Raw genomic sequence first — 19,362 nt, 5'->3', positions numbered from 1 at the left:
CACTCCAGGAGCTCCATGTCTCTCTTGTCCTGAGGAGCCCAGAGCTGCACACATCACTGCAGGTGAGGCTTTGCCAGGGCTGAGCAGAGGGGCAGGATCCCCTCTGTGACCTGCTGGCAATGCTCCTCCTGATGCACCCCAGGTTACCGTTGTCCTTCTTGGCCGCAAGAGCTCACTGATCTGTGTGTGAAATTTTGTGCATCTATTGAAAGGGTTAGAGCCACCATGTGTGCAGTTGTGTGTCCTCATTTGCAATCGCCAGAACCCACCAAAAAACGTAACTGTAGACTGATCTAATTCCTTGACTTTGTCATCACTAGTGTGCTGGTACAAAGAAGGTGGTGGGAATGAGTGGCTGGAAGAGGAGAAACAGGAAAATTATATTTTTCAGGTCCTGGGAAGCAACTGACCACTCTAGCTTTCCACTAAAAACTGCCAGGATTCCTGTTGTCCTGTTGCTTTAAATCATAAAATACCAGCTGAAATGTGGAATGCTATTGATTTCAGCCTTCATTTGCTTAACAATTTCATCTTTACTGTCCAAATTTTTGTTACATTGCTCACCATTTTTTCTATACATTCATTCTGTGTTCCAAAGTGAATCTTCTACCCATACACATACATTTGATATATATTGTAGGACATTTATTGCATCTTTTGTTACCTGAAACAGTCGTTACTTCCTAAGGAAAAGGAGGACACTCCTTTTTCATCCAGATGCCTCCACTGAATTAAATTGCGTTTGGAGGTATTAAATTTTTATCAAAAATACTATAAGGAAGCTGCAGAAATGTAAAAATGAAGAAAATGTCTGTCTCACTTATCATCATTAAATGGTGCTGTATTTATTGGTCATAATATTGTGTCATGTCCCATAGCATCAAAGTTTGAAGGTGTTTGTCAAGCAAATACACTGTAGCATAAATTCAGAAGCTTCTGTTGTGTTCACAGCTACTTCTTTGCAACTTAGTGAGAGCTACTGTGCTGCTACTTAATTTTTAATTAATTTAATTGTTAATTGTTCTAGTATCTTAGTCTGTCTAGTTTTTATGTAAAATTATTCCTTGATTGTGGAAACCTCTTGATTGTCTTTAAGACTGATGTTGACAGAGGTTAATTTTATTTAAGCACTAGCTTCATCCATTAGATTTAGTTAATACAATATTTAGAGTGGGCTGAAATGAATAAATCGTTTTTGCAAATCAAGGTAACTTCAAGATAAATGCTATACATTAATGGGTTTTAGTATTAGTCTTAATTTTGTGCTTTGGGGGACATGTATAGTTAAAAGAATAAAACATTAGACTAAAACATTAATAACTTGGTTTCTGATTAAATATACTTATATAATTACTGCTCTTTTGGATGGATTTTAGATGATGACATTACTTTGTCCTATGTTTAAGTGTAACCTGTATGTTCTAGTTGCATATTATACAAGCATGAAAAACTACATGGCAAGAATCAACTTTGTCCATGCACTCATGTTATCCCGTGATAGCAATCCTGGTTTTCATTTGCGTTCCCATATTCCCTTCTCCATTCTGAAACATAAAATATATGCCTTATTTTAGAGAAGGATATTGCCAAACTGTGTTCTTTTTAGGTGACATACATCCTCATCATAGAATGATTTCGTTTGGAAGGGACCTTAAAGGTCATCCAGTTCCAGCTCCCTGCCCTGGGCAGGGACATCTTCCATTAAACCAGGTTTCTCAAAGCCCCATCCAACCTGGCCTTGAAGACTTCCAGGGATGGAGCACCCATAACCTCTCTGGGCAGCCTGATGCAGTGCCTCACCATACTCACAGTAAAGAATTTCTGCCTAACATCCAAACTAAATCTTCCCTCCTTCAGTTTAAAGCCATTCCTCCTTGTCCTTATCACTCCATTCCCTTATAAAAAGTCCCACTCCTGGTCTCTTGCAGCTCCTTTAGGTACTGGAAGGTGCTATAAGGTCACCCCAGAGCTTTCTCTTCTCCAGGCTGGGCAGCCCCACCTCTCTCATCCCTCATCACGTAGACTGCTGTTTAGATAAAACAAACATAAATAAACACAGCAGAGTTCATTGCACAGTTATTTTATATTCATTGTGAGTGTCTAGTACAAGTGTTAGCAGAAGTGTTTTAAGCCTGAGAAAGAGAAGGATGATTGTGCATGGTCTTCTCTACCTCCACTGGACTTGAACCTTCTCCTGCAAGTCCTGCACGTATGGTAAAGTCATGTTCTTTGACTAGCTTTTGCTTTTGAATCGGTGGAGTGTGAATGCTTTTTGTCTGAGTATTTTAAAGAAAATTGTCACTAGTGTAATTTAGCTATGTTTAGGATCTTGGCTACAAATTATATCTGAAGTGTGATATTGTTAAAAACAATATATAGAATATTCTCCAAGGGCATCTGTTCTCTAATACAGTAATAAAAGAAAAATAGCATGGGGCTCTTTTTGCAAAACACGATACTGGGTTAAAAAATGCTGTGAAGTAAGTAGCAGTTTGCTTGCAAAGTACTCATAATATTTCCTAAAATGCTGGAAATTGCTGCCAAATTCTTCTAAGTTTCACTGTGATTTTAAAACAATACCTTTAAAAGAAGCCTTTAAACTGTCCTTGGTATGGAAGGGAAAGTTGGAGATTCTGTGTTGTCCCAATGACTTTGTCAGGTCATATACACAATTTGGGGAAGTCAAAGTTACTCTTACACTGTAGGATTTCAAATACCTTCTTCTTGCACCCTTGATTGATTGCTGTCACTTATACACTTGTACATGAGTCAGAAATTCTTTTCTATGCATAACCAGTTTGCAATGGTCATAATGTGTGCCAGCATCCTCAAAATAAACCCTACAGAGTATAATCAAACACAGGTTTTTGCTTTAGTTTTGATATCCCTTCTCATTTCACTTTTTTTACTTGTGTATTGAGAAAGCAGATTTTACTCGGCTTTAAGTTGTATATAGAATTATTCTGGTAATTAAACATATATATATAATTAAATCATATGTACTACACACATATCTATGGCTTGCTTTTCTTCAGCTTATATAGCTTTTATAAAGTCTGTAGGTTTTCTGTACCACAATGAACTTGAGATTTGCATCTTCATTTTCTACTGTACATTTATGCTATTTTTGAATATTTGCATGATTGAAGGGCAATATAGAAGAAAATAGGATCTTTTAGATGAGTCTTTTATTAAAATACTGGACTTGACTAACCTGATTGTGTTTCCTTTTCTATAATTTTCCCACTAAATTATATATGTCCAGAGAATATATTTATATTAAAGAACATGACATGGAAATTAAAAAATTAATGCTTCACGTCTAAATTGTTGTCTTGTGATTTTTACTTTATTTTTCTTTTTTAAAAGGGGGTCTCCAAGCCCCTCATGCATTTTGTAAAGTTCTAGTCACAGGCCAAGCAGAATTAGAATTAGATTAGAAACACATCTCCCACTGTATACAGTAAAAATTCTCATTTCCATTTTTAAATTTACCTTAAAAATAGCAAAAAAAATTTGAATGTGTGCTTATTTTATAGATTGGTTCTAGATGTGGATTTATTCTTCTTTCTGTTAGTATCCCATAGTATCATTCTGTGTTACTCTGTAATGAGGATTGCTTGTAAGATGATAGACTCTCTTAGCTGGTTACATGAATGTAGCTCTGAATTTCATAAGTGGTGGTGGTTGAAGGTGTAACATGATGTAAGATGAAATCTTACTGAGTCTGCCATCATTGCAGTCTCTATAAGCAGAAACTGAGCTGTAACAGTGTCCCATAATGTTGCAGTAGTCTTCAAGGTCTGTGTTATACTGGAAATCCTTTAATGAAACCCTTGGAAACTGCAGCCAAGAAAAAATAGACACAATTTTCTTAATTTTTTTTTTTTTTTTAAAGAAACAGTCTGTTAATATACTCACTTTTTTTCTCTGAATGGAATAATTCTAAAATGAAATATTGCAGTCATCCATCAATGCATGAATTTAATTATTTTGTCAGGAGTTAGGAGAGAAGGAGCATGAGTTGTTACTGTTCTCAAGTAAGGAATCATGCTCGTTGCCTCACCTCAGCTAGGGCAATTACTTTTTCTTAAAAGGATACCTAATAGTAGTAGTAATGGCTTGTAGAAGACCCCAACAATGCCACTTGGGATTGGAATTTATGGAGTTATGAGATGTGAGTGTGCTGTGTGCCTGCAGCACTAATGGAGAGGCTGCATTTATTCCTCGGCATCACTTTTAACTTTTGTAGCATTCACAGAAACTGTATACAATATTTGAAGAGCTTTGCTGCCAGGAAGAATAACTAGTCCTGATCAAGTGCCTCTTCCCTCCCTGAGTAGAAAATGTCTGTGAGTTACAGGGATAACAGCTTAAATGCAGAGCCTGCTGCAAAATATTTCTTGACTTCAGAGAACAAAAAAGGAAAAGAGTTAACAGGGGACAAAAATATTTTGTAGTATTTAACTCTGGTGCTGCACCTGAAGAGCTGTCCTGTTAGTGAAATTTTCAGCCTGATATGGTGGGGGGAGTAACTTTCCAGAGGCTTCTGTGCTTTTTTCCAATTCAGATTGCTAAGAATCACACTTTTAATAGCCGTATGTCTGTTAGCACATCTGTTGAAAGTTGTGCTGCAGTGAAATTTAAACTGGGAAGGTTTTTTCACTGGTTTTGCTGATCTAGGTCTCCGTACTGTTCTGCTTTACTACTGCTGGTTGAAGGAGTGGATTTGTACATAGTGATTGATAGCTGTTCCAGGAGATGTAGCTAGTTCAAGGTGTGTTGTTGCCAGTATAAAGATAAGAATATTGTCACTAAGTAGTTGTGGATGTCCCATTGTGTCCAGAGAAGCTGTGGATGCCTTATCCCTTGAAGATTTCAATGCCAGGTTGGATGGGGCTTTGAGCAACCTGCTCAAGTGAAACATGTCCCTTCCCATGTCAGGAACGTTGGGACTAGATGATGTTTTCCAACCCAAACCATTCTCTGATTCTCTGATATTTATCACCACGATTAGTTTCTACCCAGTGAAGCTGGTTTAGAGCCTGTGGGGGAAACTGTCACGGGATGGTTTCAAGTGTTGTCACTAACTGTGGGCTTTTCAACATCTCCCACACAACAGAAATGAGAGAAGAAATCTGATCAGTGTCATCAACACTCCTGGAAACAAATCTCTTAGCTTATTTTTGAGATATCTCTAAATATACCTTGTGCACAAAATAAGTTAAACTCAGAAGTATTGTATAACTCAACTGAGAACTTAAAGGAAGAAACTGCCCAAAATATTGTTAAGCTTTCCCAGGTGTGTCAGAGCGTGCACAAAATCCAACATCCACACATTGCTCATTAGAAAATTGTGATGCTAACTTCATTTTATGCAGAAGTGATCATACATAGATAGTGACTAGTGTCTACATTCTTGCTCTTACAGAAAAGGCTGCTGGGTAGGAGCCTGGTTGCAAAGAAGGATCCATTTGTCAAACAAATTACAATTAGCAATACTGCACTTTTACAAGCAATATCTACTGTGCTTCTGTTTGAGTAATACTTGGAGAATAATTAAGTGGCTAACATTTTTGCAGTTTTTTAAGAGCCCACACAAATGAGCTGGCTCATCTATTGTGACCTTCACAGCACTGGAGGTTGGTCACATAGCTGGAGTTTGGAGAGATTGTTGAATTTCATCAGACCCATGTAGCTAAGAACATGTGAGGAAAGTTCAACTGATGGGATCTATGTTAAATTTTGATACTACCTGAAAAAATACTTTCAGGAAAAATGTATTTACTCAGTTTGATCACTGAATGTTTTTCTATATTAGGTTTTGCTTAAAACACTTGAACTTGAAATTTCCAGAGAAAAGACAAGGTTTTTAAAATGATGTTATTTTAGTTGGTCTTCTTTTGGGAGCAGCTGGTAAATGGTGATGTATGAAATGATGATGGCATCAGTTATTGTGGTGATAAGTGCTTCTTGATGTGTTGCTTTGGTTTGCTTCCTTTCATTGGTACTCTTTGGTTTTCTGAAGTAATTCAGGACATGTTCAAGCTGGACCTTTCTATAGCCACCTTTTACACAAAGAGGTCTCTAGAAACTTCTTAACACTAACACCTCTATTTTTGTCGTATAGACGTGCTGAGACCAACAGTTGGAAACACTTTTCATTCTGGTGACTGGCAGGAGCAGTATAAATTGAGTGGAGAAGGAAGGACAGGAAGGGTGGTTTGAGTCACTTGTCTGTGTTCAGAATCAAATGGGTTTGGAAGTCTTCTCATTTCTGAATGAGTGAGATACAGGAGAGCAATGCTAATCTTCACTTTTGAGTTTAATTTCGCTGTGGCAATTATAGGGGTTTGTGTTGTTGCAATTTCAGTGGCATGCCATAACTTACTAGTTGTCTAGTCTGTGTTTATTGTACATCCAATTAAGTCTGGATTCTATTGTGAGGGAAGCTGATACTGCTGCTGAACAGCCATAACTTTGTAAGGTGCTATTGCTCTACTTCATTCCATGGGTCCTGTAACTGGGACTTGAGCAGAGGGCAAGCATGCTTTATAGCATAGCCAGCAGTAACTTCTGTGCCAGGGTTAGAGAACTGTGTAAATTGGTAAGTGAAAGATTTACTGCATTTAGTCCCTTGAAGCTGATGAATCATCCGTGTGTGTTCCATGAAATAATTATTCTTGCATCTGACAATACAGGCACATGACTCCCAGGCATTCATTGCACGCATTTGTGTGTATAACCTCAAATATTTTTATATTTCACATAGATTACTTTTTTAATTAAGAAAATAATTTCTTAAAGTACATGGAGGGAAGTTGATGAGTACATAGGTTGCGCACGCTCTAAATGCCTTCAAGGGTTTGTCTTGTGCAAAATATTATAATGGTTTAAAGCATTTCTTCTCTGGTATATTGTTTTTGTGGGCGGGTTCTAGTAGTGGTAGGATATGGAATCTTTTAGGGCAAATCTCCTAAAAATGATGTCAATTTCTAAACTTCCTCTGATACAAGCATGAGTGTTTTGTTCTAGTTGGAAAATGCATCTCCTTTGGATAATAATCTACTATGGGATTAATAATATTCAGTAATATATACTAACATATTAATGAGATCATCGGTGTCTTCAGCCACTTTTTTCTTTTGTTATTGTAAGGCTGAAACAGAAATTAGTGGGGTTTTTTTACCTCTCTTCAAATTATAAAGGTTTGCAAGGTACACAAAATGTATTTGATGTTTTAGTACTTTAGCGAGCTCAATGGGCAGTAGCATCATTTGTGCAAATGTGTGCCTCTGGATGAGTGCTGATTGCTAGAAAAGCTAAAGTTGTGTGAAAGCACTTTTGTGATTGGTTTCTGGATGGTAATTTTGTGTTAATCTGGAAAGAAAGTTTTATGTATTTTTTAAACCACGATTTTCATATGTATTAGCAATAAGCACCTCAAATTTTCATAAGTATGGTTATAGTATGTAGACTTTTGTGTACAAACACATCAGGACAAATACAGAATTGCAGAATGGTTTGGGTTGGAAGGGACCTTAAAGTTCATCTAGTTCCAACATCCCTGCCATGAGCAGGGGCACTTGCTAATGCTCTCTAATGTAAGTATTTATGCACACACATGCCCATAAATATATACATATCTATACAGAATAAAAAGACACAAGGTTTTAAATAAACAATTAGTGTTTTATCTAAATATGATCCTGCCAGTTTTTACTACCTCAGAGACAGATGGCAAACCAGAATCTACCATTTTCCACACTACATTGTAGTATAATTTCTGGCTTAAAATTTAGAGGCTATTTAAACAGAGCATGGTCCCAAAATAGACATACTTTCACTGAGAAGAGATCAGGCTCTTGAGGGTTGAGGCGAGGCAAAAGCAGTGTCTGTCAGTGTGAACAGCAGTGGAAAATGTGCAGCAGAGAGGACTGGTGTGGGTTAGGGAATGTCAGCATACTCTGCTTCTGACCTGGCCCTGATCTGTGTGCTGTGGTAGGCTGGTAAAAGTGCACGTGCAGATACCTGGTGATCTACATCAATGAAATGATCCACTGGGAGGACTCACCTTGTCTCCAGCCCAAAATTAATTTGGTTTTATATCCTCAGGTGGACAAGTTTTCCATTCACTGGTATGAATAGGTACCAGTGTACCTATTACATCTTAGGAGGGAGGAGGCACCTTCTCTGAATGTGAGATGGTAACTGTAAGTTCAAATATCTATCAGTGTGTACTGCACTGATGGAAGGTGAGCTAAATCCTTAGTGCTCAGAAGGAGCTTTCACAGGACTGTTGTCAGCACAGCAGCTCCTGAGCTGGATCACTGTGTAGCCACCATGAGTGCTCTGGGGTGAGGGAGCAAGGATTCTGCTTTCTTCAGCAGTGCAGGTTTGAACCAGGTTGGTGGTTTGAAAAGGCAGGCTAGGTTAAAGCAGCCATATTTTAGCAGGAAGGTGAAATTTTTTCTGGGGTAGCTATGTGGGGAATTCCACACTGATTAGTTAGAAGAGCTGATGTTGCATGATCAGGAGATTTTCTTCTTGAGCATAAGCTTCAATATAAGTGAATGCAGCAACCTGAAACCTCAGCAAAGCCAGAGAATCTCGTGAGACTGAGGAGCAAGGAGCTTTCCTTGCTTTATTTTTTTTAAGCAGATTAAATATGGTGGTTGTTTTGTGTTCTTTCTCCTTTTTTCCCCTTTAGTTCTTCTTTTTTGAAAACTGATTTTGCATTATTTGGAGCTTCCAGAATGACCATTTTCAAGAAGAAAGCTTTGTTCAGCTAATAAGGTAGTGAATCTGTGGTGTAGCAGTGAATCTTTAAATGCTTTGTCTTTCCAAAATGTGTGAGAGAGTAAGAAAATGTTCTTCTGTGGAACTTAAAAAGGCCTCTGGCAAGATGGTATCATGGAAATGAAGAAAGAAGCATTGAAGGAGAGCAAGAAGGAGTGGGTGGTGATAAGGAAGAGTTTAGTAGGTAGGAAGGAGTGCCACTGAATACATAGAGGTTGCCACAGAAACCCCTTGGCTCTCTAAGACATTGCAATTTTCAATAATATAAATGTATGCCACTTTTAATGGAAGATCAGATTTGGTGTCTGCTACGACAGGCAGTTAAAGTATTTAGTATTCTAAATACTTGAAATGAAAATTAATGAATGCTGCAAAAGCTTGTTTTCACCTAACTAGGGAAAGCAAGGCTGTTCCTGTCTAACATGCTGAGAAGGTAATATTACTCTGGAATAATAATTGACTTGAGCATTGAGTGCAACTTAATTCCTTTGCAGCAGAGTGCAGCTAAAAATTATCAGCAAAAGATCTCTAAGAGGAATGTTATATATTTGGAAACAATCTATCTCCCATTATATAAATAAACGGAAAAACAAACAACTAAAAAAAACCTCAACACCCAAAAGCACCTAAGCAACCCTAGATAACAAGTTTTGTGTACCTTGTATATAAGTATGTTTTATTTATAGTTTTGGACTATGAAGAAGTAGTTCACATAAAAACTGTATTTGCAAATATAAAAATACAAAATTGGTCTGTGATGTCGTTCTGACTTAGATCACTGGCTCCTTCAGGCTGTGGATGTCATCTTTGTATATTGCTTTGCTCAGTGATTCCTCTTTTAAAATAATGAATGTTCCCTTTCCTCCTGCTCTCACATTAGTGATTGCATCTAATTCAATAGCAAATCCAATTTAGAAAATTTTTCTAGTCTGCTTGTCATAGTCGTTTAGATTGATAACTTCAGTAAAAAGTTTCCTGGAGTTTTTGTATTTGTTTCTTTCTCCTGAATGTCCAATTTGCTTCAATACTAGACCTTAGCTCAAAGTTTTATCTTTCAATCTCATCAATATTAACCGTTGTCTTTCTTTCAAAATATTGGATTCAAATTCTTATCCTGTTTTCAGACTCTCAGTAGACAAGTGAGTCATTATTTTTTTCTGGTCATTGAAGATGGAGAGAACTTCAGTAGAAATGTATGATAGCAACTGCCTGACATAGCAGGAAGTAGCAAAAGCTTTTGACAGCATTTGCAGAGGAATCAAAGAGAAGCACTTGCTGTGCAGTGTCTTGGAAAGGAACACAGAGTTCCCAATATTTTATTACATTTAAAAATGGTAACTTTTTCTGGCAAGATATAAGTCAAGTCAAACCCACTATTTTAGTGGGGAGCAAAAGAAATAATGATGTTTGCAGTTCTTAATGTTTTAATCCATTGTTCTGCTGTAAATGGAAAAAAAAAAAGAGAGATAAATAGCTTCAGAAGGCATTTTTACAGCTTTTGTGGTTCCAAATGTTCTAGTTTTAGCTGCCACAGGAGTGGTTGTATGATTTGAGAAAATGGTTGTTTCCAGTCAAGGAAGAGAAACATTCCATTTTATTTTGTTACAGATGACCATGTATTGTTCAGCTACAACATTTTGCAAGGTTAAAATTGGGCTACTCAAAACAGAACCATTATGTATGAATTGGTTTCTCTCTGGATTTCTACTGTAAGTGTTCACACACAGGAGCACTCAGTGTTTGGAACTTACCAATGAACAATACCCCTCACATGTAACTGTCTCCAGTGCTTTACACTGTAGTTGACCTGAAGCTCCTGATGTGCTTTTCTGGAGCTTCTTAATGCCCAGTGGAATATTCTTCGATTATAGATTCATAGAATGCCTTAGGTTGGAAGGAAAACTAAATATCATCTAGTTCCTACAGCCCTGCCATGGGCAAGGACACCTTCCAGTAGACCAGGCTGCTCAAAGCCTTGTCCAGCCTGGCCTTGAACACTTCCAGGGGTGGAGCATCCACAGCTGCTCTGGGTAACCTGTGCCAGTGCCTCACCACTCTTACAGTAAAGAATCTCTTCCTAATACCTAATTTCAACCTACTCTCAGTTTCAAGCCAGTCCCCCTTCTCCTATCACTCTATGTGTAAAAACTCTCTCTCCAGCTGTCTTGCAGACCCCATTTTTCAGGTATTGGAAAGTGCTGTGAGGTTTTCTAAGGCTTTCAGTGTCAAAACCATCTTGGATTTGACAGCGAAGGCTCTGCTTACAGGGTGTTTTCACTCAGTGTTGCTGGTGATGTCCCTTTGTGAGGAAGTAGGAGTAGCTGACATTGTGCCTTGTTCTGCCAGTCTTCAGACCCCCAGGAGCTCCAGAGTTTAAACTTTTTGGATAACAGGGCTGTGCAAGGGTCTCTGCAGCCTGAATGATGCAGTCATTACCAGCTCCCATGCTCAGTTGCACTGCTGTCCTGACAGTGGTTCTTAGTACAAGTTCTCCAGTCTCCAGTGATTTGAAAGTGAATATAAAATGGCAAACACTGCCAGCTTCATTAAAACTTGGAATTATTGATCTAACATTACCTAGGTGATGGGAAATTGCTTGTGATCTAATTGGGGAAAAAATATAGCAAACTATTTAAACATTTCTGTGTATGATTAGGAATCTAATCCTCAATTCATCATTACTTAATAACATTTTATACTGGATTTTGGAACTATCGCAGAAAATGTGAAAGTCTTAAATATGTAATCTTCAAAATGCATATTTTATAATTATTGTTGTTATTTTTCTGTCAGTCACATTATGTTGCACAAAATCAGATGTTAATCCTTTATTTTGATTTGCTACTTTTCATCTGCTGTACTTTTAGAGTTATGTTGTGGAATTTGGTGCAAGTGGTTAGTGTGATAATCTGTCTATAAACACTATTACTGTGAGAGAACCACAGATGTTAACAAGCAATTTAGTTGTACGAGAAACTGTAGGGATAGTGTAGAAGAATCTGCTATTTCGTGTTTGTTTGGTTTTCTTTCCAAAATATAATGCAGTTTGAATAAGTGCTTTGTCCTTTTCAAAACTAAAATAGTGTTTTTCTTTTAGCACTGTCAGTACTGTTCTAGTCTGTCAGAGCATTTTCAGTTCAATTCTTTAACTCATCTTGAAGGGGTTGAATGACCCCAGACCTTCCCAAAGGCTGAATCAGTGTACCTGCAGCTTTTTCCAGCCTGTGAATCTACTTATTTTGTGGCTTTCTTTTTAGTTGTTAAAGTATATTCTGGCAATCAATGAAGTAAATATTTAAAGTTTGTTTACTTCTTGCTATTGTAGGCATTGGATCAAGACAGAACTGCACTACAGAAGGTGAAAAAATCAGTGAAAGCAATATATAGTTCGGGGCAAGGTAAGACATTGTTTTCATTTTTACACAAGAACCAAAGCATCTAATTTCGAGTTTGAGATGTCTTGCAATTCATCCTGTTTAAATGTGTATCATAAGAAATGCTTATCTGTTTAGGAGTGTTTGGACTTAAAATTTTCTTACTTTACTTCTGATTATACATCAGATTAATGTGCTCTTCAGTTCTTTTACCCTCATATTCCTTCTCAATGGCCTCTAGAAGAATCCCATGGGTAAATTTTTCTGTTGTCGTAGTATTTCAAGCATTTACCTTCAACTAGAACAATGACAAAAAGGTGTTCTCAACTGAATTTTTAGAAAGCACTTACAACTGAAATAAGATTTAGAACTTGTTTAAAAGTTTGAAAAGTAAATAAATAAAAATATCTGGTTTTGTTTTGTCAATATGTGCTCTCCCTTCATTAGGTGTTTCTCTTCTTACCTAAAATCAAAAATATGTATTTCCCTTCTTACCTAAAATAGTATAGTTATATAATTGTTTTGCTTGCTGGAAGACACTGTAGTAGTTACTTTGATCTGAGGCTGTTTGGTTAGAGTATGAATTGATAATCAGTTTGAGTGCAGTAACAAATACATCAGTATACAAATTTGGTTTTAGAAATGCTATAACTCTAATGCTTCTGCCTCTGTTTCTCTTAAGTTCTAAAAACTGTGCTAAAGGCAGATAGGGCAACAGAGCTGTGCACTTTCTAGTAATCCTCTGGCTGTAAATACAGGATTTTAGAAAATCTCAGTTCCAATTTCCTAACAATAATAATCAGCTTAGCAGATATTTTCAATATACAGAGCTACTTTTGAGTGCTGTTAGTTTCTGTGTTTATGGAAGTGTCTGGAATATTTAATATCTTATAGATTCTTAACTATTCTCATTTGCCAGTCATTGATGTTGGTTTGCTAACACCATGCTTGAATTAGCTGTAATTTCAGTTGTTGATAAATGCTTTCCCAATAGACTGTGAAGCCTGATAGAAAGTGAAAATAGTATTTGGTGCATGTATATTTAGTTTTATGCTTTTAGAAGTATTCAGAGGCTCCAATAAGCATTTCTATTTGAGAGTATTTACTTAAACAGAGCTTCCAAAACTGAGTTCCAAAACTGATGGAAAGTGTAGAACAGCTTAAAGGTGTTCTACCTGTTTTGAAACATATAAATAGCTATCATTTGAGTCTTGTGATAAAAACAATATTGTTGTTAAGGCCTGTAAATAAGGCAGTACTATATGATGAATTAGTTGCATTGAATAAAATCAATAGAAGGTGGGTTAATTGTTTTGATTGGGTGCTCCTCAGTTAAAAAGGTGTAGAGATGAGTAGCTGATTTTTTATTTTTTTTTTTTAAACAGGCCTCGTTTCAAAGGTAGTAGTAGGAATTCTTTTGGCTCAAGAAAGCTTTATGCATAATCCTCTGGCTCCCTCTTCAGAATGCTGCTGTCATAGGCTCTGTTACAATGAAAAGCTATGTGCAGGAGTCAGTTTATGCAGTAACTGATAAACTGACATTAATAAAATCAGTACCAAAAATATGTTATACATTTGAAACCTCATGAAAATAAATGTGAAGTGAATCAAAACTCAAGCTCATTTGCCTCCTTGTAAAAGGAAAATTGTTGAACCAGCTATTTTCTTACACTTCAGTGATGAAAATGGATTTTGTTGATATTTAAGTAAAACATGCCAGAAAAACCTGCAAAAGGAATTGGGGTGTATCAATTCAAAAAGTATTATGTGGCTATTTTTATATTTCAAAATAAACCCTCTAACTACATTTTGAGAACTCAAAAGTGGAATTTTGTTTGTTGGCTAGATGTTAAGACAATATTTAAATTACTAGAGTAGGAGAAGGTTTTTTTTTAGTACTCCTGTGCTTTGTAATCTCCTTGAGATCTACAGCTGAACTGGTGAGTAAGTTATTCAGGGCTGATAGAAAGTCTTTTTTCAGTTCAGTAATCCCATTCCTACTCAACCAAAGGCCATAGCTAGGTTTTTATGGGTTGTTGGGGGGTTTTTTGTTTCTTTGTGGTTGTTATTTGTTGTTGTTGGTTTTCTGGTTGTGTTTGGTTTTGTTTCGTTTTGTTGTTGTTGTTTTTTGTTTGGTTGGTTTTTGGGTTTTTTTTCTTTTTTTTCTTTTGATTTTTGTTTTGGGGAGTTTTTTGTTTCTTTTTTTGATTTTTTGGGGTTTTTTTTGTATGTTACTTTTTGGGGTTTTGTTTGAGTTGAGTGTTTTTTGGTGTTTGGCTTTTGGTGTTTGCTCTTTGGGGGTTTGGGGTGTTTTTTTTGTTTGTTTGTGGTTTTTTTGGGTTTTTTTTGGTTGGTTTGGGTTTTTTTTTTCTGAGTAACATTTGAATAGTGACAGTGACACAATGCAGTATCTCATACTGAATTCTTCAGGAAGGCTGAGCCTTGTGGTGTGTTGGTTTGTTCGTCTCCAGCACTGAATTATGAACCACAAGGTTCTCTGGTCTGTTACAAAGAGCTTCAATATCACCCAAATACTTTCTGCTCTTCTTCTACTTCCCTCACCTGTTTGTCATGTTTACACTTAGAGCTACTGCTGTGGAAATGGAAAACATACCAACACAAAAGCATAGAAAACCCTTAGAAATGTCCCTTCCCTATTTTAATTTCTGAAAGTGTTGTATGGGAAAGGATTGTTTATCAAATTCAGTGAGACATACAAACAAACACCTCTTTCTCACCACTTGCTCCCTGTCTGGTTTGCTCTTTACTTCTGCCATGACCAATTTTGTCTGTAACTAGGAGCCCATCTTACAGCAAGTATGCTTGAACTTAATGGAGAATCTGTTCTGACTTCCTTTCCTGTAAGATTTGGATTGAATTGTAACAGCAGTAGATCACACAATTACTTTTGCTGTAGATTTTTCAATAGCTCTTTTTCATTACTTCCCTGGGATGACTCCCAAATATAATCAAAGGGTTTACACAATGGAGAAATAAAAACATAAAATCCATAGAAGACCAAAGGTACTGAGATGGATCAGCACTCCACATGGTCTCCCCCAGTGTTCAACAGCAAATGCTTGAGGAACTAGAAAAATGGTTCCAAGATGGAGTGTATGTTAAGTATTTTGTTTAGCACTTTCTCAGCTCACACTGACATGAAGGCTGGGAATTACGTTGAGTCAGAAATGATATTGTGATGTTTGATAATTCTTAATGAACTTCTACAACTTACTTTGTCCAAAGAATTTGAATTAATGTAGATCTTTATCATTCACAGTCCTGCATCAATCTAGTTAAATTCTCCTGTGCAAAGTTTCCCAGTGCATTTTCATGTTCCTCATATCTTAAGTCACCTGAGGAGACTGTCCCTGCCCAAGTCTTGCTTTCATTGGCCTCAATCCCACCAAAATGGCTCATCTGATATGAAATTGAGGGAGCTTTGCATGTTCTGAGCACTTCATGAAAGTTCTAGGCACTTCAAGAGGCTTTGAAGTGCCAAAGCTTACTAGAGTAGAGCCAGAGGAGTTTTTGGTGGATGAATTCAAACTTTATTCTGTGGATCATTGTCTCTTGAAATAGGTTTGAGTTGTTTCCATTATTACTCACAGTATTTCTGAACTCAGTAGTTCTAGGGGGTTTTGAGAGTTTTTTTGGTTGTTTTTTATCATCACATTTAATCATGCTCACTTTCTCTTTCTTTCTCCAAAATGGCAGCATAGACTTCCTTTTCTAAAACAGGAAAGAGGGGAAGTGACTTTTGGGCAACAGGGACAGGAACTACTCACAATATTAAGGGTTTAAGCACACAATGGCAATATTTTGATATTGCTCTGTTGCATGCTCTGTTTCTTCATAATTTCTGAAGTGCAGCTTTGTTTTGCTTCTACTGAATGTCAAGGTGATGGAACTCCAGAACCTTTCCATGTAATGTCTAGTAATTCAATAATTTCCCTAAAGTTAGGAGTGTTTTCCCTCTTATGCTGTGCTGCCTGTAATGCACATGTCCATGCATTGGCCATTAAACATGAGATTCCTCTAACTTGGGAACTACCCTGGTGGGAGCCTCTTGCTGTAGGCTGTACAAGTAGTGGGTGAATGTAGAGACTTCCAGTTCACTAGTGACCTCCCTCTGGTGAGAAAATTAACGCTTTATTCTTTCCTGTCCTCCACATATATATATTTTTTTTTGGCCTGCCTTTCCTCCTTGTGAGGCTCATCCCTCTTAGTTTGCTTCGTTCCTTTCAGTGTTTTCGTGAGAGAGAGAACTACTTGGGAAATCAATAATTTAATGTGGACTTCCTTTCCCTATATGCTTGATGTTTTTTGATTTAAAATTTTCTTTTTATAAAACCTGTGTTTATTGTTCAGCATTTTGTATTCATCCACGTCTACCAATTCTGTTCTGCACTGTAGTTCCTACAAATAGCCTGGGGAATATATAAGCAGTATTGTTGCTGGTGCATACTTGAATTCTCAGCTCACTTTGGAGCTTGCTAAAAATAGCTATTATATTTCCTTTTCATTCTTCCTGTAGTTTTGAGACTGGTATAAATAAGAGGCTAATAGGCTTAACTATTTTATTCTTTTGTATGTGGATCTAAGTGTTTTGCCATTGCTCATGTTATCAGATTTTAAGTCCTCTACTATTAGATTTGGTATAAATCCTCTGAGCACAGGAGAAAAAAATTCTTCCATGAGAACTTCAAGCATGTCAATGATGAACAGAGATGCAAAAAGAAGTAATTTCCTTTTCTGGGCTGCTTTATCTCTCAGTGCTCTTGGACTGTGATGATCTAGAGAACCTTGCAGACTCAGTGAGATGCTTCTTCCTCTTAAATATGGAAAGAGGCTTTTATTACTTTTCCCTTGAACATTCTTATTCCAGAAGGCATTATTGTTATCAAGTTCAGACAATTGTGTGGTGGTCAAATAATTTTTTTCTATTATTTTTTCATTATATTTCAGCCTTGTGAAGAATGAAATGAGAAAGTTTTTTTTTTTTTTTATAAATTTCAAACAATTTCTGCCATTCATTTTAACCTTGCCAGCTTTCTTGCTTTTCTAAAGTCTTTCTGAGTCATCTTTCATTCATAAATGCATCTTGGCTCTGACCTTGGTTATTTTTCCTGTGTCTATCCATGGAACAAAGCTGTTTTAGAAGTGAAACTTAAAAATAGTTTAAATTGATTGAAATTCTGAAATATGATTTTTGTTAACCACATATGCAGAATTAATTCTCATTAATTTAGACATTCTTCAGATTGCTTTGGGCATAATCAGTGACAAAAGAGTTTTTCTTCTGCTAGCTATTTATTTTTTTTGTGCTTGTGTTCTTCAGTGTTTGCAGGGTAATGTCTGAACAAAACTGTTGTAGAGGAAGGAAATTTTAAGGCTTTAATTTCAGTGATGTGTTTTGTAGGTTCAGCATATCAAGGTTATCCTTTAACATCTATTCACAGTATTTGTATGTCTGTACCCTTACTTAATATGCACAAGTAGACAGGAATCTCACTAGGCTCAGCATATGCTGAAATTCTGATGATTTTTGAGTGGGAAATAAACATAGTATTTAATGAATTCTGTGGGTTCCAGTGAAAGAGTAAATTCTGGGAGTCTCATTAAGTATTTTGTGTTCATCCTGGGAAAAGTTTCCCACGAGGTCACTTTAGGCATGGAAAACAGCAGGTGACTGCCTGGGAATGCAGTGCAAGGTGGGATTCAGCCCTGGGAGCCCTTCAGGCTGTGCCTGTACAGAGCACAGAGTGTTCTCCCTGCTGCTTCTGGCAAGTGCTGCTGTGCAGCAAAGTCTGCTGCAGAGCTGCTGTGCTGCCATTCCTTCCTTAGGTGCTTGAATCTGCATCTCCAGAGGCAGTTATTAATACATATATATATATATATATATATATATGTAACAGAAGTATATACAGAAATAACAGTTATCTGTTATTTCCTTTTAACACTTCACACTTCCTCAGTATACATGTTAGAGCTCAGATGTAAGGGACATTACTGTGCACTGGCAGCTGGGAGAGTTTTCTCAAACCACAGGTAAATTCTGTGCTGAACGCTGCCCAGAGTTGAAGGTGTAGAGGAGATGCAGAGCTTTCAGCTCAGAAAACACCACTGCTGTCTCCAGGCCAGTGTGCTGCCTTAGAGCACATCTGCCACGCTCTAGTGGCGGTCTCAGCACGGGCTCAGGTGCTGGTGACCTTGGCAGATCCCTCTGGGAAGGGAATGATGGCTGAGGTCCCTTTGAAGGGAGCTGTGTTTGTCAGTGGGTGCAGAGCCCTTCCCCAGTTTTCCAGGATTCTGGCACGCCTCAGTGAGCTGCTGAAGGAGCAGGATGTCTGCCTGGGGAAGATTTTCTATTTTCATCGCAGTGCTGAGCGTTGCTTACAATATTGAAAAGACACGATTCACTTCTGGAAGACAAATCTTATTCCCTGTATGTACGGCTGTCAGTGATCCTGTCTCACTCTCAGGGTTATTAAAGTCCTGGGTGAGGACTTGTATCCAAGAAAGTAAATATTGTTGTGCCTATTACAGCTTCTTGTATGCAAAAAAAGTTCTATTAGGACATTAGGAAGTAATTTCTGAGTTTACATGAGTCACGTACAGTGACATTAAAGGATGCTCTTTGCTCTAAGCGTGTCAGGTTTCACATTCAGTGTTTTAGTATATGCTACATTGCAGATTCAATTTCGCAGCTGTGTGCATTTAAAGTCGAGTAGAGAATTGCCTTATCACTTCAATAGGAAATATTTAATCTCCTTTTGCAAGATTGACATTGATACTTGTGTAGAAATTGAAAATTTCTTATTCTTACAGAGTACTTGCATTTTGTGTGCCTGTATGTGGCAATTACTGAAGTAAATAAAAGAGTGTTCCTTTTACTTTGCCATCAAAACTTCATTTCTAGATTTAGGTGATTTGTAATCTGGAATTCTTGAGAATTTCCTCTGTATTGTTCTAGGACAATATCTGCTTCCTCTTTCTGATGGGGAATTTCTTTTGCCTTTCCACAGATAAAGGAAACAAGCTTCTCAGCTCTTTTTCACTTTCTTTATGAAATCATTTTTTTTAAATGCTCTATAAAACAACAAAGTGCTTAAAATCAAAATGCTGGGAAATACTGTGGTGTGAAAAGTGCTTCACAAGCAAGGACAGGGACTCCATGATCTAGCAG

At 37.2% G+C, this 19,362-nt stretch overlaps 1 protein-coding gene across 5 annotated transcripts in view; it reads left to right on the top strand.

Moving 5' to 3' along the window:
* The window catches only part of ASAP1 (ArfGAP with SH3 domain, ankyrin repeat and PH domain 1), a 115,824-nt gene that overhangs the window by 32,756 nt on the left and 63,706 nt on the right, over positions 1-19,362 (top strand). For all 5 annotated transcript variants that reach the window (XM_088179326.1, XM_088179332.1, XM_088179321.1 and 2 more), the window contains one exon: positions 12,125-12,197. In XM_088179326.1, coding sequence (XP_088035452.1) covers positions 12,125-12,197 — 73 coding nt within the window. The remainder of the gene's footprint in view (positions 1-12,124; positions 12,198-19,362) is intronic.

The sequence above is a fragment of the Sturnus vulgaris genome, chromosome 1 (assembly GCF_052056855.1).
Source record: "Sturnus vulgaris isolate bStuVul1 chromosome 1, bStuVul1.hap1, whole genome shotgun sequence".
NCBI classification, from domain to species: domain Eukaryota; kingdom Metazoa; phylum Chordata; class Aves; order Passeriformes; family Sturnidae; genus Sturnus; species Sturnus vulgaris.
Note: the sequence above shows the minus strand (reverse complement) of the source record. Positions and strands in the feature narration are given on the sequence as shown.